The sequence below is a fragment of the Equus quagga genome, chromosome 5 (assembly GCF_021613505.1).
Source record: "Equus quagga isolate Etosha38 chromosome 5, UCLA_HA_Equagga_1.0, whole genome shotgun sequence".
NCBI classification, from domain to species: domain Eukaryota; kingdom Metazoa; phylum Chordata; class Mammalia; order Perissodactyla; family Equidae; genus Equus; species Equus quagga.
In genome coordinates, this window is record NC_060271.1 from 8,597,361 (window position 1) to 8,624,841 (window position 27,481).

The 27,481-nt window shown below is 36.1% G+C and overlaps 1 protein-coding gene across 3 annotated transcripts in view; it reads left to right on the plus strand.

Annotated features, from left to right (window-relative positions):
• Window positions 1–27,481, plus strand: part of FAF1 (Fas associated factor 1) — a 473,869-nt gene that overhangs the window by 322,135 nt on the left and 124,253 nt on the right. For all 3 annotated transcript variants that reach the window (XM_046660423.1, XM_046660421.1, XM_046660422.1), the window contains 4 exons: window positions 6,076–6,202; window positions 7,169–7,232; window positions 9,009–9,090; window positions 25,991–26,145. In XM_046660423.1, the coding sequence (XP_046516379.1) occupies window positions 6,076–6,202; window positions 7,169–7,232; window positions 9,009–9,090; window positions 25,991–26,145 (428 nt within the window). The remainder of the gene's footprint in view (window positions 1–6,075; window positions 6,203–7,168; window positions 7,233–9,008; window positions 9,091–25,990; window positions 26,146–27,481) is intronic.

The following is a 27,481-nucleotide window of genomic DNA, read 5'->3' on the forward strand; positions in this document are numbered from 1 at the left end:
AAGGTTTCTGCAGAGAAATCTGCTGAAAGTCTGATAGAGGTTCCTTTGTAGGTTATTTTCTTCTGCCTTGCTGCTCTGAGTATTCTTTCTTTGTCATTCATTTTTGCCAGTTTTACTACTAGATGCCTTGCAGTAAGTCTTTTTACATTGACAAATCTAGGAGATCTGGAAGCTTCCTCCACACATATTTCCCTCTCATTCCATAGATTTGGGATGTTCTCTGCTATTATTTCTTGGAACACACTTTCTCCTCCATTCTCCTTCTCTTCACCTTCGTGAATACCTATAATTCTTATGTTGCATTTCCTCATTGAGTCGGATATTTCTTGGAGACTTTATTCATTTGTTTTTAGTCTTAGTTCTCTCTCCTCCTCTATCTGGAGCACTTCGACATGTCTGTCTTCGATTATGCTGATTTGCTCCTCTATGGTGTCCACACAAGCAATCACGGAATCCATATTTTGTTGTATCTCTTCCATTGTGTCTTTCATCTGTAATATTTCTGATTGATTCTTCTTTATAGTTTCAATCTCTTTTGTGAAGTAGCTCCTGAACTCATTGAATTGTTTGTCTATATTCTCTTTTACCTCATTGAGTTTTTTGACGGTAGCTATTTTGACTTCATTGTCATTATTTTGCTTATTTCTCTGTCCTCAGGACTGAATTCTGGGTGCTTGTTGTTTTCTTTCTGGTCTGGAGATTTGATGAAGTGCCTGATGCTGGAAGGATGGGTCTTCCCCATTGTGATATTATTTGATTCCAGTTACAGCCTATCGCCACTGGGTGGGGGTCAAGAGACGCATATTCTGAGCCTTCTGCCTTCAGCCAAGATGGCGCGGTGTGGGTTGGGGGAGGGGCACTGTCTCCTGCGTGCAGTCCTGGTTTCCCTGTGCTATCTGATCTCCTGGCGTCTTGGTTTGATGAGGTCACCCTGCCCAAAAGCTTTCACCCCATTAGAGGGCCTCCCTCTAGGCTGCAGGGGCCCTAGGGAGTCCTGGGTGATCCTGTGGATGCAGGACCCCTCCCCCACTTCTTCCCTCTCAGAGCCTCCCGCAGCAGCAACCACAGTCGTTAGAAAGGGAGGGAGTGAAGAGTTCTCTTACCCTGTTCCAGCTCCTCCAAGTGGGGCTCCAGCCTTTCTGCCCTCCATCCTGTGGCTGCTGTGACTCTCCGAGGATTTTTGTGCTTTTAGGGTATTTTCTGTTGGAATATGCTTGCTCCTTTTTGATGTATGTTGGAGGGGAGAGATTCCCAGGCAAATTCACTCCTCCATGACACTCACATCACCTGTATTTCAATTTTTAAAACTTGATGAGACAAGTATTTAACTTGTCTGCCTGTGGTGCAATGCTGCATACTGTTTTCTTCTTCCACCATACTGTGGCATTGCACCACAGGCAGACAAGCCTAAATAGTAATCCTATTCCTCCTGAACATCTCCATCTGAATGCCCACTGCAGATTCGCTCTGTTTAAAACTGAACTTAGCGTGTCTTCCAAAAACCCATGTCCTTACCCATGCTAATGGTCATCATCAACACAAGCCTAAAACTGTTCATTCCAGTCACTGAACGACTTGTTGTTCTTTGAAACTGTCGAATCAATTGATCTGATACGTGGAGATTTTTACAACTCTTTCCTTTTTGACTATTCAAATGAGGGTATTTTTGTATCAGCATCAAATTTGTTATCCTAATTTGTTAGTTGAGAAGTTTCTTCCTGTTGGAGTTTATGTTCTGCCCATTTTCTTGATTCTACCCATGCTAACCTCTCCCACAGGATGGGAAGGATAAGAGATGTCTCTTGCATTTTTATCCTCTCCCTCACTGTTGGTTCCTTCTCTTCATCTTAAAAACAAGTTCAAATCTCATCCTAAAGAAGAAATATTCATTCAAGCCTGGCTCCCACCTGATTGGCTCCATCTATCCTTTCCTTCACAGCCAGGCTTCTTAGAGTAATCTATAAAGGATGACTCTATTCTTTATCTTCTATTCACTTAACTCACTATAACTTGGCTTCTTTCTCCCATATAACTAAATTCATTTTAACTATTAGAGTCAGACAATAGTCTTTGTAAGATATCATGCTTTGCCATCTGTTTTCATTTCCACAGCCACCTTTGTAGGTCATTATTAGTCACATTCTGCAGTGGAGATGCAAAGACACATGGTCAGAGTCATACAGAAAATGGTAGAGCATTCAACACTGGGTCTTTTGATTATAAACTCAGATTTCTTTGTCATTTTTTTTTTTGTCCTAATACTATAGCTGTCTCTTCCTTAATTCTCATCCTACTGAACCTGTTTACAGTTCTTGTCTCCATTGAAATTTTCTCAGACCTTGCTTCTAAGATTCTTTCTCTCAGTTGACTTTCTAATCTTTGACAGCTGTGTTTTCGTCTCTTTTACTGTTTCTCTTCCTTTACCAATTGAAATATTTATTTATATATTTACATATATATGATATATATTATATGTATATATATATATTCTATAAACTCTTATTCTTACCACTCTTCCTTTATTTTTTAACTGAGTGATCTTATTCATTCCTATAACCTCAACTATTATCTATATACTAATTACTTCCAAATCTAAATCTTTTCTGGGCCTCTTTCGTGGGCTCCTAAGAAGATTTTTTTCCAACTGCCTATTACATGTTTTAACCTGTTTGTCCTACAGCTTCTTCAAATTTATTCTGTGTGAGAACTGACCTCAATATCCTCCCTCACCAGACCTACCTTCTCTTCCCACTCAGTTACCCAAACTAGAAAACTTGGTGTCATATTTGCCTCTTCCATTTTTTCATCCTCAAATCAAATTGGTCACCAATTCCTATCATTTCTGCTCAAGTGTATTTTAAGTCTGTCCCCTTCATTCAGTTCCCACTGCTACGCTCAAGAATAGGCCCTCCAGTTCTCTCATTTGGAACTTTGAAATAAGTCTCCCTTGTCATATCTTCCAGTCCAGTCTGCCATATGCTACCACACTACCCAAACATACACACACAGCCATCAGAGTTGTTCCCTTGAACAGTCCTCTGCCTAGAAACATTCACTGATTTCCCTGTTGCCATCAGTAAAGTCCAAATACCTTAGCATGCCAATTTAAGGACTGACACAATCTAGTTCCATCAGACCTTTTGCCCTTAGTCCACATTCCTCTCCCAAACATAAAGCAGATGATTCGGTTTGCTTTTCTGAATTCTTCATTGATTTTTTAAGTATCCACTTCTTTGCTTGAGTCTTTTCTCTGTCTAGAGTACAGTTCCCTCCCCACCAGCCTCCCATTGCACACACTCCATAACGTTGATATCTTTTTTAAAGGTATGGGTTAAATATTCATACTTGTGTGAAGCCTTGCGCGGTCGTCTTCACTGGTCCTAGAGTAACTTATCACTCTCTCCTTTATTCTCCAACAGCCTTTGCTTATACTTTTGTTGTATCTCTTATCACACTGAAAAAGACATATTTGCAACTAAATATATCTTCTTTTAGAATGGAAATTTCTTGAAGGCCAGAACCCATGTTTTATCTCTGTATACCTAGTTTTTAACCTGGTGCTTCTTCATAAGTACTAGTTGGTGAAAGGAGCATCTGCTTCAATTATAGGCTTGCCTTGGTGCCAAATATGTATGATTTCTAAATTTCTTTTTCAGGTAATTTTATTGAGATCATTATGGTTTATATCATTGTAGAGTTTCAAGTGTACATTATTATTTATCAACTTCTGAATACACTTCATTGTGCTCACCCCCAGTAGGCTAATTTTTATCCATCACCATAGATATGTGCCCCTTTATCCCTTTTGCTTACCCCGCAATCCACTTCCCCTATGGTAACCACTAATCTGTTCTCTTTATCTATGTATTTGTTATTTTCCACATGAGTGAAAGTATTTGTATTTCTCTGTCTGGCTTATTTCACTTAACATCATATCCTCAAGGTCCATCCATGTTCTTGAAAATGGGATGATTTTGTCCTTTTTTATGCCTGAGTAGTATTCCATTGTCTATATATACCATATCTTCTTTATCCATTCATCCATAGACGGGCACTTGGGTTGCTTCCACATCTTGGCTATTGTGAATAATGCTACAATGAACATAGGGGTGCATAATAAATCTCTTGAGATCATTCTAAATTTCTGTCTCAAAGAGTTTGGTTAACATGTCCTTTAGGAAGTTTGCCCCGATCCCTCCCACTTCCAGTGTCTTTAGTGCTCTCCTCTGAACATATCTGTCCTAATACTTATCACTAGGTATTATAATTATCTGTATATATTATATGATGTTGCTCGAGAGAGCATAGACTACGCCTTTCACACAGGTCCAGGCAGTGTGGCACTTAGTAGGGGTTCATGAAAGTTTGGTAAATGATAAAGGGAATAAATGAATGCAATAAACAGCCAAAATAGAATCACAGATTTTTTTAGCTGTTTTTAAAATCTGAATAAGTAGCTTCTCTGGATTCAAAGAATTTTAGGGCAGCAATGACTGAAGCAAGAGATTATCTGCTCTCATCAGCAAACATTAATGAAAAAAAGATTATTTATCTCATTTTTTGGGAAAAGCTTTTCCTAACCTGTTAGATGGCTGATAAGAAAAGGTGAAGAGATTGGGAGTTCTTTATACATAATTAAGTAGTTCATTCTTGCAGATACTTCAATAATTCATGTTTGAAATATACTTTTTTCAACAAAATCTGCTTTTTAGATACCTCCCTTTGAAGATGTTGTTGTGGTAGGATTTCACTTTTCAGGATCTTAAGAGATTTGGGAATTCTATACTTTGTGAAGACACAGTGAATAATGGGTTACACAGGTACAAAATTAAAATCCCTATCCTAGTATGAGGTAAACTCCTATTGCTAAACCTACTGAGTCAAACGGAGTAAATATCTTGGCTTCTTCATTTGGAGCTGTTAGACTTACTAGATCAGTAGTTTTAAAAGTTGTTCCATAACGTCCTGAGATCCTTCAGAGGTACCTGAGCTGTCAAAGGGTGATGAGGAAGAAAAGGCCAAGCCCAGGGCATTAGGCTCCTCATGCTCTCTCCTTGCATCACCACAAGTGGCCTTACTTTTATCTATTGTATGCACTTGTTATTTTACATAATATTTTGCCTGGGGCCAGAGGAACAATGTAACCTTGTGAAAAGAAGTTTGAGAACCATTGATGAGAGATCTTTAAAATCCCTACCAGCTTTAAAATCTATGATTCTATGACTAGCTGAACTCTTAACATTCCCTCTAGTCAAGTTTTAGGAGTCTTTGATTCTAAGTTTCTCTCGGTGCTCTCTGAAACATTGTTATCTCTAAGTTAGGTCCTTCTGCATAGACTAAAGGATCAAATAGTTTCTCCACTTTCCTAACTTAAGTACATAGCGACATATTTTAAAAGGTAGGAATTTCATTTGTTAAATAGTCTTTATAGACTGTATTTATTAAACATAGTACAGACAGGCATTTAGCCAGATACCTTGCTGGGATCCCCCTTCACAGTACCACAACTCAGTTCGAATGTTTTAAATCTCAGAATATTTTAGATCCCATTTTAACCTGGAGACCAGCAGCCTGGTTTATATTTTGAAGCTGATGTTTTTAATTGTAATACCTTAAGCCTCAACTGATGTTGCTGAAAACGAAATAAACAGAGCATGTTTATCAGTGCCCAGCATGTGGTAAATTCTCAATAAATATTTATTAAGTTGAAGCATCATATTACATATCATATTCAATAGCCTTTGGTTTACAAAGAGCTGTCATATGTAGTGTATTTCATGTTATCTTCCAATAACACTGTGAGGATAATATACCATATTGCACTAAGAAATTTGAGAATTGCAGTAAGGAAGTGGCAAGTTTGAGATTGTTACCATTGCTTCTGCCTAGCAAATATAGATTAGTGTGAGCTTTTTGAAAGACTCATATACTAGCTTACTTCATCTCTGACCTCTCCAATTGTACCCATCTCCTCTTTTATTGAGCAAATATTTATTGAGTGCTTAATTGTGTACTATAGGGTAGAGATAAAACACACAAAAATCCCTGAAACTAATCAGGACTTTCCTTCAATAGCAAAGCACCGATGTTCATATGGTTAGTGATAGTGATGGAGATGACTTTGAAGATGCTTCTGAATTTGGGGTGGATGATGGAGAAGTATTCGGCATGGCATCATCTGCTCTGAGAAAATCTCCAATGAGTGAGTATTAATAGCTCTTTGGGTCCAGCTTTATAATTCTCCCTGCTAGTACAGAAACTTATGAAGAACAGTAAACTTAAAAATCTCATACTGACTTCCAGGTTTGGAAAGATAAAATATAGCAATTAGGCATTATTTATTAGAACCAGAACCTCTTAAGTTCGATTTTATTAAGGCAAGCAATTCCCAGTGCTTTAGTAAAATTCATTAAAAATACATGGAAATGTGACTTTTGCTTCATGTGTATAATTAATCATGTCTGTCTCTTTACTTTAAACCTAGAGGTTGGTAAACAAATAGCTTTACTTTCTGTGAATGTACTTGTTTCCCCAGATCTTATTGGAGATATCAGTTTTAAGAGCAGTAATATTACTTTTCTATTTACTGGCACCCATCTTTGGAAGGAAAAAAGTAAACTAAATGTGCCATATCTCTCACTTCCACTTTACAAGATGATATTGTAGAATCTCAAGCAGTGCTACATGCAAAATGGCTGTTAAGTCCTTAAATGGCTCAATTACTGTGTGAAATTAGGGAATTCCTGTGGGCAGAAACAGATGTGATATTTACGTAAAATTGACCATTTTCTTGATTAGTAGGTCTTTAAAATAATTCCAGATCCTTTTATATAATTTAATCACAAAAGTGTCATTTTAAGAAAACATTGAAATCCTAATTGATGACTGACATATCTAAAATGCTTAGCAGATTGTGTCAGTTGCTTTTCCAAAATTTATGAGCTTGGAATTTTTTTAAGGTTCTTACTTAAGGTCTGATGAAATCTTCTGATGTGTGTGAAGTTAAAACGTCTCCTCAGATATATCACAGAAGCTAAAATTTAATTTTATTTCCTCTTTATTGATTGAATATATTTCTTATATGTGAAATTAGATGTTATGTGGTTTGTTTTTTGTGTCTATTTGTTTTGGTTTTTTGTTTTTGTTTTTTCTTTTGTTTATTTTTTAGTGCCAGAAAATGCAGAAAATGAAGAAGAAGCCTTATTACAATTTGCAGCAGAATTTTCTTCAAGGTAGGATTAGCACATTAATATATAAAATTGATGTTCTTATAATGCTACTGTGATCTTTCTGGAACAATTTTAATCATAGATTGATTGGTTGTTTTCTTTTTTTTTGAGGAAGATTAGCCCTGAGCTAACATCTGCTGCCAATCTCCTCTATTTTCTGAGGAAGACTGGCCCTGAGCTAACATCTGTGCCCACCTTCCTCTACTTTATATGTGGGATGCCTACCACAGCATGACTTGCCAAGTGGTGCCATGTCCGCACCCGGGATCCAAACTGGCGAACCCTGGGCCACCGAAGCAGAACGTGCGAACTTAACCACTGCACCACTGGGCCGGCCCCTGTTTTGTTTTTAAAGATTGGCACCTGAGCTAACATCTGTTGCCAATCTGCTTTTTCCTTCTTCTTCTTTTTCTGCTCCCAAAAACCACCCAGTGCATAGTTGTATATTCTAGTTGTAGGTCCTTCTGGCTCTGCTATGTGGGACGCTGCCTCAGCATGGCTTCATGAGCAGTGCTAGGTCCGCGACCAGGATCTGAACTGGTGAAACCCTGGGCCACCGAAGTGGAGTATGTGAACTTAACCACTCGGCCACAGGGCTGGCCCCAGATTGATTGTTTTTAATTTTTCCTTAAAGTATTCAAACTATTCATTTAACAATTTATATACTCTTGGTAGTGAAACACATAGTATTTAATGTCAGATAACTAGTAAACCATTTAATGCCACTTTAGAGATGTATTTATCTTATCTCCATATCTTTATAGCAATACAATAAATGAATCACTAATTTCTTGACTATGTTGAAATATCTTGCAGATATTTCTTGACTATATTCCCCAAAGGATTGGGTTATACATTTCTAATTTTTAGTATATCCTAGGACAAAATATCCTTTAAAATAATATTAAATTGAAAGATAATTAAAAAATTTTAAATATAAGTTAATTAGTTAATTTTTTTCTTTTAATTTTTGTTTTGGAATCATGTAACATTTCTTCTCTTAAGAGTCTAATATAGGCCCAGCTTGGTGGCATAGTGGTTAAGTTTGCATGCTTTGTGTCAGCAGCCCGGGGTCACAGATTTGGATCCCAGGTACAGACCTACACACCACTTGTCAAGCCACACTGTGGTGACGTCCCCATACCAAATAGAGGAAGATTGGCTGATGTTAGCTCTGTGACAATCTTCCTCAAGCAAAAAGAGGAAGATTGGCAACAGATGTTACCTCAGGGCCAGTCTTCCTCACCCAAAAAAAGAGCCTAATATAAAATGTTTTATATGCATTTGAGATTCCCCTAAGGTGTCTAAGCAAAGAGGATTTAAATATTTAACCCTAAATTTTCATGTAAATAATATTTCTGTTTTCCAATGTAATATCATTTGGAAACTTTGCAAGATACCATTTTTTCCCTCTCTGTTGGACTTTTGGAATAAATGAACTAAAATGGAAAGTTAAGGCTACTGAAATTAGGAAAATCTTGTGAAAGTGGGTAACAAGGAATTGCTACTTGTAAATGGCATAAGGTTTCATAGCACTTATTAAATCCATTCGCTAGATGTACTTAAAATTACAACGTTCTAATATATCAGTATAAGCCAAGAAGAATTCTAAAAACCAGTGAAGCTCATTCTCAAGCCTTTAAAGAAATGTTTTAATGTTTGGTCTGTGCTTAAGAGACATTAGCCTCAACATTTGCTTAAAAGTTATTGGTTAGACTTGTGAAACTTTGAAGTGAATTTGAAGTGTATTTGAATTAATAGACGCAATTTTTCCTATAGATATGGTGACTGCCATCCTGTATTTTTCATTGGCTCATTAGAAGCTGCTTTCCAAGAGGCCTTCTATGTGAAAGCCCGAGATGTAAGTGCAGTCTTACCTTTTCTGATTACAAAGTGCGTCCCATAGGTTTACCACCAGGCCTGAGTCAGTGCTTAATGTTTTCTGTTTTTTTCAGATTGAAGACTTGATTTTGTTTCTGGTTCATCTACCAACCTAATCATCACCAAGATGCCCATTTCAGAGGGGCAGTAGTATAAATAGGATACTGCTGGCCTTGCAGAAGGCCTTTTTAAGCTCTGAAACAGGATATTTTTGTAGGGAAAAAAAAAGATGGGTATTCTTAGAAGAGACCCAGCTACATTTTTGTATTCTGTTCAGTTACATGATTGACAGGTTCTTGCTAAAGGATTTGTCTTTCAGTCTTTTCCCAAAATGATTATTCTATCTAATAGCGTATATCTAATAACTGTAATATTTTTCCCAAAAGTCACTTTAGACAACAAAAAAGATTCTTCCTTAAATATAGAAATGGGCTTTGTGATCTTGAAATCAAGTAGATTAAAGTTTATAACAAGGATTCAGAAGGCACATTTTGAGCAAGAAGATTCTATGCAATCACTCTATTTCTATGTTAACACAGCAGTCAAGACTTCAGTAATCTGGCTCCTGCTTATCTATCCAGCTTCAGCTCTTCCCATTCCCTGCCTTACACTTAATACGTCTAGCCATAGTGTACTATTTATGTTTCCCCATAATCTTGCTCTTTTTTCATGTTTCCCCACTATCTATAATGCCTTTCATTCTGCTCTTTACCATGTTGAGTCCTACTCTTCCTCTGAGACTTAACCTTTCTTGACTCTTCCAATACTCTCACATTGACCACACTCACCCCTTTAGTACTTTACAATGATACCCTCTGTTCATCTTATTGTTACACTTACATTGCATATAATTATCCATTCTCTCTTTATATATATATGTGTGTGTGTGTGTGTGTATGTCTTCTCAAGAGATTTAATTTTTCTCTTTGGCAGTGACTGTGTACCTTACATCCCTATGCATAGTAAATATTTTGTATATTTAATGAATGAAGGAAAAAGAGAGGAAGGAAAGAATAGTGTGTAGAGTAGAAGGAAAGGTATTTGAATTAAAGAGGGCAAGGAATTTTGAGAATGGAGTTCAGGGATGCCTCTGAAATTTCTATTTTCTAGTTTATGTTAAACTCTGACCTAAAGAAAATTTCATTTGAAACAAATTTAAAAAATTGAATTCCAAGACAATAATTAGTGATCAAACTTAGAGCTATCACTGATGGTTTAATGAAGTAGATTAAGAAATATAAACATGAACTGTTCTTTATCCTCAGAATAGTAGAACAGCCCATTGTAGAGGCTGTTTTAAGCATCTGTTTTTTAACTATTAAATCTATATAAAATGGACATTATTTTCGAGGAAATACATATTTATGGTAATACACCTTGTAATTTCCATAAATATAAGTTTATGGAAAATACTGAAAAACAAAAAGAAAATATTCTAACACAGGTTAATGGTTAATTTTATGATATATGCTTTTCCATATTTTTTATTATATGTTTCAATAATACATTTATGCATATTTAATATGAAATTGAGTCATGTTATAATCCTGTTAAAACAGCTTATTTTTACCTTTTAATAGTATCTGGTAATTTCCTTAATTATATTTTATAATATTTTAACTTTTTATTACAACAACTTTTAATACAGAAAAAGTAAAAAGAATAAGAAAGAATAAACACCCAAATCCCTTATACCCATATTTAATAATTACTAAAATTTTGCCATATTTGCTTCTTCTATATACAGAGCATCCCAAAGTTTTAATGGAATTTTAGGGCTTAAAAAGTTTAACTGCTACACATTTATAAAAGAGCAGCATTTGAAATTTAATTATTTACATTTCTGTACTTACTTGGATTTGTGATTTTGATGAGTAAAGTTTTTATGACAAATTTTTCTTTCAGTTCCTCTCTGGTTGGAAATGGCAAACATTGACTGAAACCAAAAATATATTTCAAATTTATTTTTCAGAATTCACAAAAACAAACAAATGTAAAAGAAATATAAATAAGGTTTCTGATGATTTTTTGAAGGTTGTAGCAGTTAAACTTTTGAAATTATTAAAGCTTAAACTGCACAAAAACATTTGGGATACCCTTGTACATTCATTATTTTTTGCTGAACCATTTCAAAGTAAATTACAGATATCATATTATAGCCCTAAAAACATCTGCATGCGTTTTCCAAAAATAATGCTATTCTCCAACATGATCACAATACCATTATCACATGTAACAAAATTAACAGTAATTCCCTAATATCATCTAATATCCAGTACATATTCAAACTTCACCAGTTGTCCCCAAAATGTCTTTTTAACTACTTTTCTGGAACCACGATCCACTCAAGGATCACGAATTATATTTGGTTGTTAGATTTCTTAAATCTCTTTTAAGCAAGCACCCACCCCCTCTCTTTTTTTTCCATGACGTTTACTTTGTGAAGAGATCCTGCATAGATGATTTATAGATTGATTAGATGACTTAGAGATTGTTCCAAATTCTGGATTTGTGTGATTGCTTTCTTGTGATGTTATTTGACTTTTTCCTCTATCTGTATTTCCTGAGAAATGGATATTAGGTCTAAAAGCTTTGTTAGATTCAGGTCAAACTGTTTTTGCAAGAATGTTCTGGAAGTAATGCTGAATACTTTATTATAATGGGATTTTTATTGGTTATAGAGTCTCTGATTGTATGGCCATGTTATTATATTGAAACAGTCACTTATTGTTGGATATAAATATGTTTGAGAGATTATCTAATTATAGCTGTAAAATAATCTGTTTTTCAGTTCATTCCTTGATAAGAATGTATTTGGGATCTCTCTGTCTCTGCTTTCTAGCAAGATCGCTAAGCAGTTGAAGTCAACAGAAAATGTCAGGGCCTTTTGTAATGTAAACTTTAGTTCCCCAAATAGGCATAGACATCTTTTAAATCCATGTAAAAGCTACTAAGAGAAATACTGTGTATACTTTAAGCATTATAACTTTAGACGAAGATACTTATTTAAATATACAGTATACAATAGACAAAAGAACTTTTACTAAGTGTCTAACACAATAAATTGGCATTTGGATTTAGTCAGACTGTTGATCCCCAGCGAAGCATAAACTCTTGATTATTGATTTCTGGATATTTCTAATGAAACAATTGATTGTTTGCTTTTGATTAGTATTTTGATGTTTTAACACATGAAAAATCATTGGTTCATGTAATTCAGTGTTTTGCTTCATATTAGATTTATACCAAAATCCACTGACCTTTTTGGACTCCTAAACTATCTTTATCTTTCTCCCCTTGTCCAGGGCTTTTTTCTTTCCTCATTTCTCTTTTCAAGTTAAAGATCAACAGTTTATGCATCATTTATTACTTACTCTAAATTTAAGTAAAATTTATCCACATAATGGATAAGTTACTCAAAATTAAATCTAAGCAGGTACATTTATTATGGTCATCAACCAAATGATATACATCTCCTTTTAATTAAAGAGGATCATGTAAGTATAGAAATAGTACTGCTCCTTCGGATTTTTATGGTGCTCTGTGGTTTATAAAACATTTTCCTATACATATCTCATTTGAATCCCACAACAAACCAGGGAGATAGGGACATAATATCAATATTCCCATTGTACAGATGAGGAAGCTCAGAAAAGCAATGACTTGCCCAAAGACACATCCATAGTAAGTAGTAGAAGCCAAATAAGAGCTCAGGTGTTCCGACACAGGTAAGTGTGATTTACCCTGTACTTCACTTTTCAGTGCTAACTTCTGTACTGCAGGATTCAGTTATCAAACTTCATCTCTCCTTTTCAGATTTCATATTTGAGAGTTAAAACAAATCTTTTTCAATATTATTTTTTAAGACTTCTGAATGAATAATTTTTAAGAAAATTTGCTCATGTTGAGATATTTTAAGGCGAGTGTGACCGATACTGTGGCATTCTTACTAAATTTCTTCCATCTTAAATATCACGTTTAATTTAAACTGTGGGAGGCACATTAATTTTACCAGGGCAACAGATGAGCCTCAAGCACCAGGATTCTTCACTTAAAGTGAGAAATTGAGTTCCAAGAGTAAATAAAAACAAGATTGAAGGTTTAAATCCTCTGCCAGGCTTTTTGAACTTATATACTCATTAAATGTTTATTGGAGTGGTGGGATTACAAAGGATTTGGGGAGCTTCATCAACTGGTATATAGTTAATCACTAAGTAAAACACTACATTTGATAAAGTGTTTCTCACGATGCCACATTCAATCCATCTTAATGAAAATTGCTTCAAACTGATTTCATTTGAGAACATTTGGTGGTGAGAGTGTTCAAAGTTCTTTCTGCCTTTTTCATGAGGAATTTATAATACTGTCCAAAGCAGAGCTCCAACTTCAGTAAAACAGGTATTCTAAGTTCTTCTGTTTATATTATGACAAAGTTTTGACTTCTGATGACCTCTTTCTTTTCCCTTAACTATTAAGGTTGTTCATTCAGTTGAAGGCCATAAATATTTATCACATGCCTACTAAGGACCTGGAATATAGAGGTTTCCTGCCCTTGAGATGCTCACAGTCTATGGAGAAGATAAAACAATATAAACAGATCCACATAATATAATATGTTATAGAAGCAAAGAGGAGAGGTACTTCGTCCACCTTAGAAGTTCAGGGAGATTTCTTGAGGGGGTACCTCTGACCTGAATCTTATACAATGAGTAATACTTAGGCAAATAACAGAATTCTAAACAGAAGAAAAGTCAAAAGCAAAGACAAAAAGATCAAAATGAGGGGATTACAACCAAAAATTTAAGACAGAAAGCAAAAAATGCAAGTCAGAGAGTTGGATTGTAAGGCATGTGGCTGGGAAGGTCAGCAGGGGCCAAGGCATAGAGGGGGCTATGATTCCTTGACATTTAAAAGATAGTTGTGGAATGAAGTTTATATTTTATCTTTATCTAAATGAGAGCCAATGGTTAGCCTCCTTAATTAAGGTTGCTGAAGAGTTGCCACTGGCCGCACCCTGATTCCCTGGGAATTTCTTTCTTTCTTTCTTTCTTTTTTTTTTTTTGAGGAGATTGGCCCTGAACTAACATTTGTTGGCAATCTTCCTCTTTTTTTGGTCTCCCCAAAGCCCCGGTACGTAGTTGTATATCCTAGTTGTAGGTCATTCTAGTTCCTCTACATGGGAATCCACCACATCATGGCTTGAGGAGCTGTGCGTAGGTCTGCACCCAGGATCTGAACCGGCAAACCCCTGGCCGCCAAAGCTGAGCACACGAACTTAACCACTAGGCCATGGGGCCAGTCCCCGCTGGGAGTTTCTTAAAGAAGGTTTTTCTCCTTATAGCCTCTCCACCTCTCATTCCTGCTACCCCTGAATTTTCCTCACAACGAAAAGTACCCTAGAGAATGATTAGACATTTGTAGTAACTAAAAGTCAACAGCCTTAAAGATCCCAGTGCCAGGGTTTATCTCCCAAGTGAAGGATTGTTTCTTTCCCAGCATTCCTTTGGAGACTGGGCTTTGATACCAGTAATCCTTTTCCACCTCCTTAGATCTTGACTTCAGACCCATGCTGTTTCCAAATATCGCACACAAATAAGTTAAGGAAATCAGTGCTCAATTCTTGATTTCCCACTTAGTAACTCTGTGGCCCCAAACAAGTAATGAGCCTGTTTCCAATCTGGGAAAAAAAGGGAAATGATGATGATATCTACTTTATATGGTTGTTTTGAGGATTAAATGGGATGCTATCCATAAATACACCCAACCCTGTGGCTCAAGTGCTGTTAAGCAGTTTTGGACAAATTTGACAAATGTTTGTAAAGTAGCAAAACTGATTTTCACATGCAGTTCATGAACTAGCTCTAAGAACGGTTCTAGAAAGGAATGTTGAGACTGCCTCTTAGCATTTACAGCAATTAATGAGTGCTTTGCTATAACAGTGCTTGTTAGTTATCAAATTTTATTACATTTATTTTTAAAAGTCAGCCCATTTTAAAGTAGTGCTGTTTCTACATGCTCATGTTAAAAGAAATGTAAATACCATGACTGATGAATTTTTTTAAGAAAAATAAGTTCTACACAAATCTGAAACCATAGCTGTAGTTAGTGAGTTTCTAGCACTCCATCATCCAGAAAAACCAGGCAAACAAACTTATTTGTGCTTTGGAAAATATGCCCAGTCTGGTCATCTTGCCTTTGTTTTCTTTTCAATTTAAATTCCTTAAATGCAGACGATGTCTTTAGAGTAATTTTATATGACAGCTAGAACAGCATCCTGCACATGTGTGAGATAAGAACTATGATGATAATATAATTTTTTTAAGTATGTTTTCGTTATACAAATAAAATGTTTGCTGTAAAAAAAAAAAATACATATGCCTTTAAAGTAGAAAATGAGTTACCACATAATCCCAAATCTAAAAATAACCACCATTAAATGTTTTTACTTTTAAATGCAATTTTTAAAAAATCTCCAAACATGTATGTCAGTAAAAAGTTGATAGATTTTTCATAAATGCAACCATACCAAATACACTATTCTGCAATTAGATGTTTCCACTAAACGGTATATTGTTAGTATGATATTTAGAATTTGCCTCCAATTCTCTGAGTTATGAGATCTAAATAAAATTGTAAAAATCTTTAGTGTGCATATTAAAGTTATTTTTTAAGTTAGTTAAAAATTTATTAAATTAGTTTTAAGATATGCTGCTATGGGGGCCAGCCCCGTGGTGCAGCGGTTACGTTTCCTCGTTCCGCTTCAGCAGCCCGGGGTTCGGCAGTTTGGATCCCAGGTGCAGACCTATGCACCGCCTGTCAAGCCATGCTGTGGCAAGCCCACATACAAAGTAGAGGAATATGGGCACAGATGTTAGCCCAGGGCCAGTCTTCCTCAGCAAAAAAGAGGAGGATTGGCGGCAGATGTTAGCTCAGGGCTGATCTTCCTCAAAAAGAAAAAGGATATGCTGCTGTGTAAAATGTTCTTGGTCTACTTCTGTTCACCATCTTTTTGAGAACCTTTTAACTATATTTGAAAAGCAATACAGGTAAAATTTATTAAAATATCAAAAGCAAGGCTGATTTCCGTTAATAGACTTTATCCATATTTTTATCATTTGTCCCAAAGGGCCCTCCCTGGCCCTAGAAGGTATTTGTTATTCATATTACCTATTTTAAAAGGATAAAAAGTTAAATTTGTTCTCTAAGTATTTCACTTATAAATTCAAGAAATCCGTTTCATGTCTAATCTTAAACATTTTCAGTTAAAAATAAGAGATATAGGAGAGCTGGCCCTGTGGCCGAGCGGTTAAGTTCAGGTGCTCTGCTTCGGCGGCCCAGGGTTTCACTGGTTCAGACCCTGGGTGCAGACCTTGCACTGCTCATCAAGCCATGCTGAGGTGGCGTCCCACATAGCAGAGCCAGAAGGACCCACATCTAGAATATACAACTATGTACTGGGGGGCTTTGGGGAGAAGAAAGGAAAACAAAAGATTGGCAAGAGATGTGAGCTCAGGTGCCAACCTTTAAAAAATAAATAAATAAGAGGGTGGCAGAAAGAGTACTAATCAGAATTCTGGTTCCCTGAGCATCAGTTTCTACATTTAAAAATTTGCATTGTAATACATACCTCTCAAAGTTGATTAACAAAAAGTTAATATACATAAAACATCTTTGAAATGTATGTGAAACATCTTTAAGATTATGTGCTTGTAGTAGGTGGACATTGAATAAATCAGGCAGATTTGGATTTGAAACTAAGCCCTGATACTGGCTAGCTATATATGCCTGCACTTTATTTTCTCTGAAATGGGGATAAAATTATCTTGGCAATGAACCCACCTTGGAATAATGCATCTCACCTTAACAGTAACCAAGTTGTTCAGATGCACATGTTAGAGAAGATGAATAGGCCTGTTGAGCTGCTATGTATGGTACGTGTAAGGGAGCAGGATGAGATAGGGCTAAAGTCGAGAAGTAGACTGGGGTTTCACCTTTGCAAACCCCTGAATGCCAGCTAAAGACTTGTTGTTCCGCATTGGTCTTTTTTGAAAGTTTTTGAAGAGGGTGACACTGTCAGAGCTGTACCATAGGAATAAGTAATACGGTAGCAGTTTGTAGGATGGATTGGAGGGGAGAAATTGGTGGCAGTGAGACTGCGCAACTGTGTACATTTGTGTATGTGTAGTTGTGGAGTGTCAGGCAATGATTAGAAAATCATAGTATAGTAATAACACAATGTAGTTTACAAACTTTTTGGCTTCTAAATTTCACAACCTGTTAGCTTTTGTGTACCTTTTTATATATAAGGGTGTTCTAGTATCCTGTTTCTCCCACACCCTCCTTCAAGTGCCTAACAAAACAGGAGAGAATAATACTGCTTTCACTAATGTGTTCTGGCCTTTCTTTCTTCTGTGGAGCATTTCAATAGAATCTGTTGGTTCTGTATTTGCCTTGTCATTTGCTGTCTTTTATAAATAACTATATTAAGAAAATCAAAGTATTTTTGATACTAAGTAGTGTATAATATCTTTATTAAAGATATTTGAAACTTAACTTCTCTAGTATATATATTTATGAAGAACTCCAAAAATCACTAAGACAACAACCCAGAATGGGCAAGCAATATAAGCAGGTATTTCACAGAAAGAGAAATAAAAATGACTCATGAAATATGAAAAGATGCTTCATATTTTCCCTAATATAAGAAATACAGATGAAAACTACACTAATATATCATTTTCACCTATTATAATAGCAAAGTTTTTTCCACATATATTCTTAAGCATATGAGAAATAAGATAAATATATAGATATTTATTATAGCATTGTTTATAATAGCAAAAAATTGGAAACATCTTATATGTCATTCATACAGTGGAGTACTATGTAACCATTAAAAAGAACGAAGCCACTTCATATATATTGATATGGAATGATGTTCAAGATATATTTTTAAGTGAAAAAAGTAAGATGCATAATAGTGTGTACAATATGCCTCCTTTTGTGTTGTAAACATTATGTATGTGCATGGATAGGTAGATAAATAAGCAAAAAATAAAAAATACCTGGACCAAACGTTTGCTTTGACTTCAGCCATCCTATTGGGTCTCAAATATGTATAATATGGCACACATGGAATTTCAAGTAGATGTACACTTCACTATTACACTATTGTAAATCCTAGTAGGCTATCCTGTCTGAGTCAAATGGACTGGACTGCATGTTATCGGAAGGCTCTCCCTTATCTCTGCATGAAGACTAGACTAGGTGGCCACCAAGTAGCAACCTCCATGTCTTCTTTTGCCTTCGTTCAACCATGGTTCCTACTTGGCCTTCTGAGAATAGGGTCCCTCCTTTCTTATTAACCAGATGTACAAGATGGAGCTTTCTAAATGACAGTCATGTCATTTGCCTTGGGCCAGTGGTAGTTGTAATCCCTTAAAGTATAATTCAGGGCCCGTTAGAGGCTGTGAGTCTTTCTGATGGGCCGAGAATTAATCCATAAATGTATATCTTTTCTTCAGATCTTATGGGTTGATGATACAGTTCAATAGGCTTGTCATTTTTAGGTACGACTAAGGCTTTCTGATAGTTAGCCTATTGTAGGAGTTAGGATTGGGTTTGGTTGCTTATAACATAAAAATTAAGATTAATAATGGCTTAAACAAAAGAGAAGTTAATTTCTCTCTTCTTTTCAAAAAGTCCAGAGGTAGTCTGTCCAGCCCTTGTATGGCACATCATAGAGTCAGAAACTCAGCTTCCTTCTATCATGTTGCTCCACAGTATGGTACAGTTCAGGTTATGTCATGATTCAGGATGACTGCTGGAACTCGAACTAGCTCTTCTGCTTACATTGGCCAGAACTTAGTTACATAGCTACACTTGTGTAAAAGGGAGGATGAGAAATTATTCTTTATTTCAGTCAGCCATTAATCCAACTTAAAAAAATAAATAAGAGATTTCCTCACTAAAGAAGAAATGGAAAATATTTAGGGACTACTAACAGTCTCTGCCACTCCTATTAAGTGGATGGTTAGGAGTTACTACAGGTCTATATGCTTAAACTCCACTTAGCTTGTTCATGTAATTTACAGTATTCTACTTTGAAATCTACCAGACAGTACTAGACAGTAAAAGGTTACTGAACATGTGCACCAACAAATCAGTGAAATTCTATGATTTTCAGCAAGAATGCATTATTATCAATACACTTTTATTGAAAAATTACTGTTAATTTATCTTCAATTCTTTGTTACTGTGGTTCCTCAACCTCCTGGAATGTGGAAACAGATGACATAGGTAGGCTGTGGGTTCTTTTTCTCTTGCTCAGTGGCCTAAAAGTGGGAGAGGGGAGTATTTGTTTACCAGTGCCTTTCAAAATGTGTACTTCACATTTCACACTCATACTGTTCTGCCTGTTTAACAGGCCTCTGGTTAACTAGGGGTAGTGTTATCCCTCTCAAAAGAGAAGAATGGAAGATCTGAAAAATGCTGCCTTCACTTTTATGAGGCCAGTTTTCCAGTCCTTAGTACTGCTCCTAAGTGTTCACCTGGAAAACCAATGAGATGAGATCCTTGGTCTGGCCTGAAACTGTCTACTTTCTTGCCTCTACACTCTCTCTCCTAGCCTCCCCAAAGAGCCTGCCTGACTCTCTACAGTTTGTTATAATGGCCAGTCACTTGAGCTTCTTATTCCTTATTCATGAAAACTTCAGTCACATGTTGGTATTCCTCAAATATATTTCATTACCTGAGTATTATAGACCGAACAATGAAAACTGCTAAAGCTCTGTACCCAATGGACATTTGTGAGCTTATTTTATGAAGAGAGTTTGATTTTACTTTAGGCTTGCTTTGTTTGTTTGTTTAACCTGTGACTCCCATATGAGAGTTCTCCCTATGTGAGACTCAAATACATCCGTGTCTTCAAAACTTCAGAGTGCTATCCCAGCGTCTGCTTCAGGAAGTGAGAGGAAAAAGACACCATCCTGGCATCTCCTCAATTTCAGGAGCTGGCTCTTTCCTTTTGGAGCCTCTCCAGTAGGTTGCTGCCTCTTGGTCCCAGAACTCAGCTTCGGGAGCCAAAAAAGGCAAAGTGTCATGATTCGTTCCATAGATCAATCTGCACTCTGTTTCTTTAAAAAGTACTAGCTTCAAGTTCTTTGAGCACAGTGGGACATTGACTTCTCTGGGCCTTTTCCAAACTTTTCTCTTTGCTTTTTTTTGTTTTCACTCTTCTTTTCCTCACTATCACCTAAATTTAAAATTTAGCTCAAGTCACAGAGAAGTCAGTTACTATATCCTGCTTTTAAAATTCAGCTCAAGGATTACTTTCATAAAGAAGCAGCCAATCTGATGTTCATGCCTAGACCCCAGGACCAACTCTATTATAGCACTCAATCACCACTCCTATCTAGACAGAGTGTTGGACTTATGACCTCCAGAGCCATTATATGGTACTCAAGGCACAGAAAAGTGAAGTAGCTTTCCCAAGGTCACACAGCTGGAATTTGAACCCAGGTAGTGTGGCTTCATGCTGCCCTGCCTCTATTCTCACCGTATACTTTTCCTGAGGCACAGTTGGATGCTGGGCTGGACCTGTGAACATCCATATACAGGAACAGGGTTGTGGAAGTGATCAGTGTATTGGAATGATCCCAGTTAGAGCCTAGATTTAAAACAATAAATAACACAGCTACAAAGGATATTTTGAGGTACTTGGGGAAATTTGAATATGGACCCTATATTAGATGATATTATTGTAACAATATTATCATCTGGGGTGTGCTAAAGATACTATGGTTTTGTAAGGGAATGTCCTTGTTTCTTAGGAGACAAACACTAAACTATGTAGAGTGGAGGAGTCATGATGTGTGCAACTTTAAATGTTCCAGGGAAGGAAGCATAAAAAGAATGATAGAGCAAATATGGCAAAATGTTAATAATTGATACATCTAGGTAAAGGATGAATGATTGTTTATTGTTATAGCAGTGTATCAGTTGTTTGTATCAATAAACCTTCCCAAACTTAAAACAAAAACAAAAAAATAATAATAGTGATAATGATGCTGATTATTATGGTGATAATAATGGTGATAGAAAAGAGGAAGAGGAGAAATAAAGTCAGGTCCCAGTTTACACAAAGGAAATTATTTTATTTTAAATTTATTTTTAATTCTTATACTGAAAAACTGAGCTACCATTTCTAGAAATAATTTGTCATATCAACTTTAAAATCATTGAACACACAGATTATGGATATTCTAGTACTCAAAAAGAAACTGGACAACTTTCTTTTCAGTCCCTCAGCAGATGTTTTCTGAGTGTCTGCTCTGTGCCTGGCTTATTTTGAGACACAGCCAACTCATTTCTTCCAGCTTTAATGTTCTATAGTTCTGTGATGCTAAATGTCTAAATACAACAGCTACTGTAGCTCAAGGCCACGTCACATTGGTTGCTGTCAGCTTGGCATTTCGTTAGCATCAACTTAGTACCTTAGCTCCTGGATTTGAAAGTGAAGATTAGTGAAGCCTTGAAGGCAAGGACACAGTTACACATCCCAAACCCTGCTGCCAGTAGGAGAAATGAAGGAGCTGCATAATCTTTAATACATTTTCATGGCTATCATTTCTCTTGAAATTGTTTTCAAATCCTTTATTTTGCATGAATAGTTCTGGAATTTTCATCCTAATAGCTACATTTCATTCAGCACATACTATGGGCCAGACATTGTAAATAGGTACTTTACCTACTTCATCCACAATCCTTACAACACTCATCTTGCCCCATGGTCACACAGCTGGTAAGTGGCAAAACTGAGTTCAGCACAGAGCTTTCTGTTACTTTAAAGCTTGGAGACTTTCCTTTACACTGTGTAACCAAAACCTAAAGCACAAAGAGGGAGTCTTGAGGAGAGTGTAGGTGGGCTGCTTGCCTTTGTCATCTGCCGGACTTACCTCTAACAAATTAAAAAAAACAAATAAAAGATAGGGTTTTTTAAAATTCTCCAATCTTATCACTTATCATATGGTACTGCAATTAAATCTTTGCCTACCCATAGGCCAGTCCACCCTTCCACCTCTTTGAGGGCAAGGGGACTTTGTTTGATTCGCCTTTATATTCTCAATGTCTAACGCATAGGCACTCCGTAAATGTTACTGAACTAAATTATTAATAGGCCAAAGGGAAAAATGGTTATAGTAATGGAAAACAAAACATTTTCTTATGCTTTTTCTATGTACTAGACGCCCTTTCTTCACAAAAGCGATTTTCTGATGTGCTCAACCAAGTTCTCACTGATTCTGCTTGTGTTTAATTGAGCTCAATAAAATAATCAGAAATCTGAGTCGGGGGCTCATTTAGCTGTGCCTATAATTGAATCAGAGATTTATGTAGCCCAAATTTAATAGCATTGGCATATTAATAGGAGTCTATATTTTGCTTATTATGGTTGTCATAATAGAAGAAGAAAATTTTTGTTGAAAGCTTGTTATGTTAGAGAAAAAGATTATTTCAAGATTATTCAGTTTTCCTTTTGAAAGCGACTGTGGGAGTACCCCTAGCCTGAAGATCCTCTTCTGATACTCTTTTTATCATCTCCTTTCTCACAGTTTAGAGCTTAAAGTGAGAATTTTTTTTTTAAGTGTGTTTTCCTGGCATCTCATGTTTAACAGTGTCAGGGGTTTGTGTCCCTGGAACGAAAACTGTTTCTCCAGAGCCTTTTTTCTCTCAGCTTCCAGTGAAAAGAGGGGCGAGGCGAGCCAGTCGCTTACCACAAAGCAATGCCACCACAAAGGAAAGATTAAGGGTTTAGAGAGAGGTCAATGTGGGTTTTTCTCTAACTAAACACTTTCCTAAAGTTTCCTTGTGGAAAAATAATGAAGTCATCTCAGAGTTTTTAAAGAATTTTTATTTCTTTTTCACCGTCTGCATTCGCTTGTCTTCTCAGCATGGATGTTTAATCTTCCTAGGCTTTGTGAATTGGCCCAAATGAATAAGTGGTGAGCTGTCTCTCTAGGAGCTAGAGGCTTATTCTAAGGGCCTAATCACTGAGTAAACACATCTTTGCCCTCCCTCTCACAACTGCGATATAATAGTCGAGATTCTAGCACAGTAACCTGGATATTGCAGGGACCAATGCTTTGAAATGAAGAATGGTTGATCCTCCAAAACAGACAGTGCCTGATCTTCGCCTGCCTCTTTCTTCTTTTTTAAATTAAATATTGCCAAAGAGATGCTGTTTTATTGCTTGATATTGTGCATTAGTGGCCTGGATTTCCAAGTTTAGTTTCAGTCAACACTGTCGGCTGCACTTATAGAGAACTCTGCATGTCGGGTTTCTTAGTAGCCTCTTCGGCACATGTGTGTTTGGTTTGGAAGAGCATTTAAATTAAATCAGTGAGATAGCAATGTAAATCACTAATCTCTTTCCCAAAGTCTAAATGTTCCATTGCAGTGTTCTTGAGAGAAAAAGGCATTTTAAAGATTTAGCCATTGCCATTGTTTGGTTAGAAATATGCTGATTTAAAAGTGGACAGCTCTCTTGTTCCCAGTGTCTCATTAAATGTAGTTGCTGAGATACGATCAAGCAGAATTAGAGGTTGACATCCCTCTGTCTATTCAGCTGGAGAGCTCTTAAGAGGAGCTCTGAATTTGTTAGTGCCAGGTTCACGTTCCTTTGCCTAAAGCAGCAGATTTCTAGATTTGTTTACTGACAGTGATTGGTCGTCACTGCTGCATTTGGTGTCCTTTTTTGCCAGAGGGCTGTGGTTGATATCAGCATTCAGGTTTCTTTCATCAAACATGCTGAGACCTCTTCTAGTTTAGGGATGCAAAGAAGGATGAAAGAGACCCACTCCTTACCCTAGAGAGATTTTGTCTAGAGGGGAAACTGGTAAACAGTTATAATACTAGTGGAGAAAGATAGGGGCCCAGAAAAGGAAGCTCTTACTGCCTGAGGGAATCAGGGGAGGTTTCATAGAGGCATTTGCTTTGAGCCTTAAAGGATGAGTAGGAATTTACCAGGTAAGTATTTCTCCAACAACGTATCTGATTACAAACATCCTAGAAGCCATCTACTGGTATCTGCAGACCACAACATAGATGAAGAAACCCTGTGTCTTCTTCTCCATTTTATCACCATTGCTTCCTGCTGGGCCCAACACAAAGAGTATTTCAACAGGTGCTTGCTGAAGGAATGAATAAATAAATTGACACATGGAAGCAGCTACTGTTGGAGTAGCTGAGCTACTTATACTCAGGAATCTTGTCCTTACTCCCATTACATGCTGTCTCTGAGGCCCCAGAAGCACTGATGTATGAGTGGCCAGTCTGGCATCTTCATATTCTCTGAGCATTCCAAGCCTTGACTACACTGTGGTTGATTTCCTGCTACTGCTGTGTTATCAAAGAAACAACTAGGCTGGAGTCAGTCAATCTGAGTTCCAATCCCAGTTGTGGAATTTAGGGCAAGTCAGCTTTCTAAATCTCCCCTACCCCTTATGCTAATAAAGTTAAGAATACTGTTTTACAGGTTTATTTTGGGGATTCAAGTAAATAATGGGTATGTAACTAACAGTGCCTCTGTTCATAGTAGATGTTTTTGGAGTCTTAATCTATGTATGTTCTTCTGGCTAGCCTCGTCTAGTATAAAATTTACCTTTGAAGAAAATATTTTCATGAGTACTTTTTTCTTGTTATTATAATTTGGATTATTTATCAAGACGATTCCAAGCATCAGACTTCATTAACCCTTCATCAACATGAGCCTTATATTTTTCTTTAAATGTCCTTCTTTTGTTTAGAATCCCATACAGCAAGTCTTTCTTTATTATCATCACATCCTTATTTAATGTGAAGGGAAAGACCCTAAGCTTCCTTGAAATTTTCTTTTGCCAGAATTTCACAGATTGGTTTGTGTATTGTCTTTACCGTAAAATTTTATCTTTCCATTTCCTAGTAACTGACTATTCTTAAACTCAGTTATTCTACAAGGCAGCACCAAGAGGTTAGTCAGCTGCAGTTTAGGCTCTTTAGTTGTCATTATTATTGTTGTTAAAGCTGACATGTTGCAAATTATGTTGCTCAATTTCAGTTTTTAGTTTAAATTATTTTATTGAATATCCAACTATGACAGAATTTTTAAGAGAGCAAATGTCATTTCTTGAAAACAAGTTTTATCTGGCAAAAGAGGAAGAATAATTTTCCCTATTGGAAACTACATTGGACATTTTCTGAAATATAAACGAGAAAGAATTCATGTGAAGTGAGCATTTTCCTATCCTCATTTCAAATAGCAATTAGATGTTACATGCTCTTAAATAAGGACTTTAATATGGGAACACATTAAGAGCTTTGATGTTACCTGTGGAACGAAAGCAAAACTTCATTTTAGACCTTTTCCTTTCAAGTAGAAGAGACTATTCATGTTCAGATTAAAAACATAAAAAATACGTAAGAGAGATTTTGGCATTCAGTCTTAATCATATTTTTTCTCTGTATAGTTGAATAGTTTGAAGTTAATTTTCCCTTTACATATGAAGTATGTATTAAATATGAAGAATGGTAAATCCATTTTATATAAAGAAAACGCAATTCTACTGCGATTTCTGCTTGAGATAGGCTTGCACATGTTAACAGAAATCTGTGACAGCAGTCTGGAAAACGGAATGTAATCATCCTAGCCTCTTTAGAGGGTAAGGAAGCAAAATTTATTCCTATTAATAAATGCTTTAGGAACTCCAAGTGTCAGATACTCTTTTAGGGAATAGCATTTAATTTTTGTCTTTGCTGTTTGTATTGACTGATTATGCCTTTCCAAAATTCAGGAAATCTTACATTAATGGATATTTTAATTCATCGGTCTTTTCTCCTCTTTTCAGAGAAAGCTTCTTGCTATCTACCTCCATCATGATGAAAGTGTATTAACCAACGTGTTCTGCTCACAAATGCTTTGTGCTGAATCTATTGTCTCTTATCTGAGTCAAAATTTTATAACCTGGGCTTGGGATCTGACAAAGGACGCCAACAGAGCAAGGTAATACTCTTGTTCACAGGTTATAAGTTGGGCTTCTGTTTTTTAAAAAAAAAGTCGTCATTGTGTTTGGTTTCTTATCTTAAACATTTTCAGCCTCAGCATGAAATTCTATACCATTACATTTAATTAGATAAAAGTTATTTCTTGTAGTAAACATATGCAGTCATTTGCAATTGTGAAAATATACCTTAACTTATAAGAGATTTCTTCAAGAATAACCTGAAAGCCAAAACCAAAATCCATTGTTCTTGTCTTTTTGTAGTAAGACATGGTACATTTCTGTGTACTGTGTGTTCTAATGTTTTAATATGTTGTTGAATATTTAGAGAAAATCTCTGTTTTTAATAATGTTTAGAAAAGGCAAAGCAAGTCTAACATATAATCCTAGTAGTAAGTTTATTTTTTAATACTTCCAGTGAAGAAAGCAGGACATTCTGGACCAGTCCAGTGGAGTTGGTAATAGCTTAACTCTAGCATATGCTAATTGATGTAATCGCTTTATTGCACACATTCTTTTGCACACATCTGTATTCTCAATAGGAAAAAAAAAATCTCTTTCCTAGCTGTCAGGATAAATTTACTTAGTTTGTTAATCGTAATATCTGTAAGTGATGACTAAGTCTTCATATTTTGCCTGAGTTTCCCATCTGAAATATATTTCATCATGTTTTTACACATGTAGCCATAACATCCTGTGATGCTACTTTGGGTGTGTTAACACAATCATAATCACAGGCTGCTGGTTTATGAACAGGGAGATTAAATTAATTCATTTCAAGGCAAGCCTATTGTAGTTACCTAATTTAAACAATTATAGAACAATTAGAAATCATCTGATTTGTCTTTTTATTATTTTATGGCTCACTGATTTTTGCTCATCATTCAGACTTTGTTTTATGTAATCTGAATCTGAAAAGAAAGATGATTCTTCCCTTAAATGTGAAGCAAAAGAATGTTGAAGCAATTTCTCCATCTAATACTTCATTTCTTTAAGCAAATGGTTAGGAAATTTCATAGGATGACTTCGTTCTGCCTTGGAAATGTTCCCTGTTATACATAAATAAAGAACCTTTAGCACCTGTATTTGTTTAAATTAAATCAGGTTATTATTCACACTCAGTTAAAGGTGATGAAAAGCAGTGCCAAAAACAGATAAAAATGCAGCATCGAAGGTCTTTCATGAGGCAAAATACATAGACTGGAGACTTGGCTAAATCTTTTGCCATTCACTGGCAGTAAGGAATCTCCTCCTTTCCTTTTATCCACAACTTGATGGAGAAGGAAACACTATTTCTAAACCATCTGTAGTGGCTAAGTTCAGTCGACTACCTGCTGT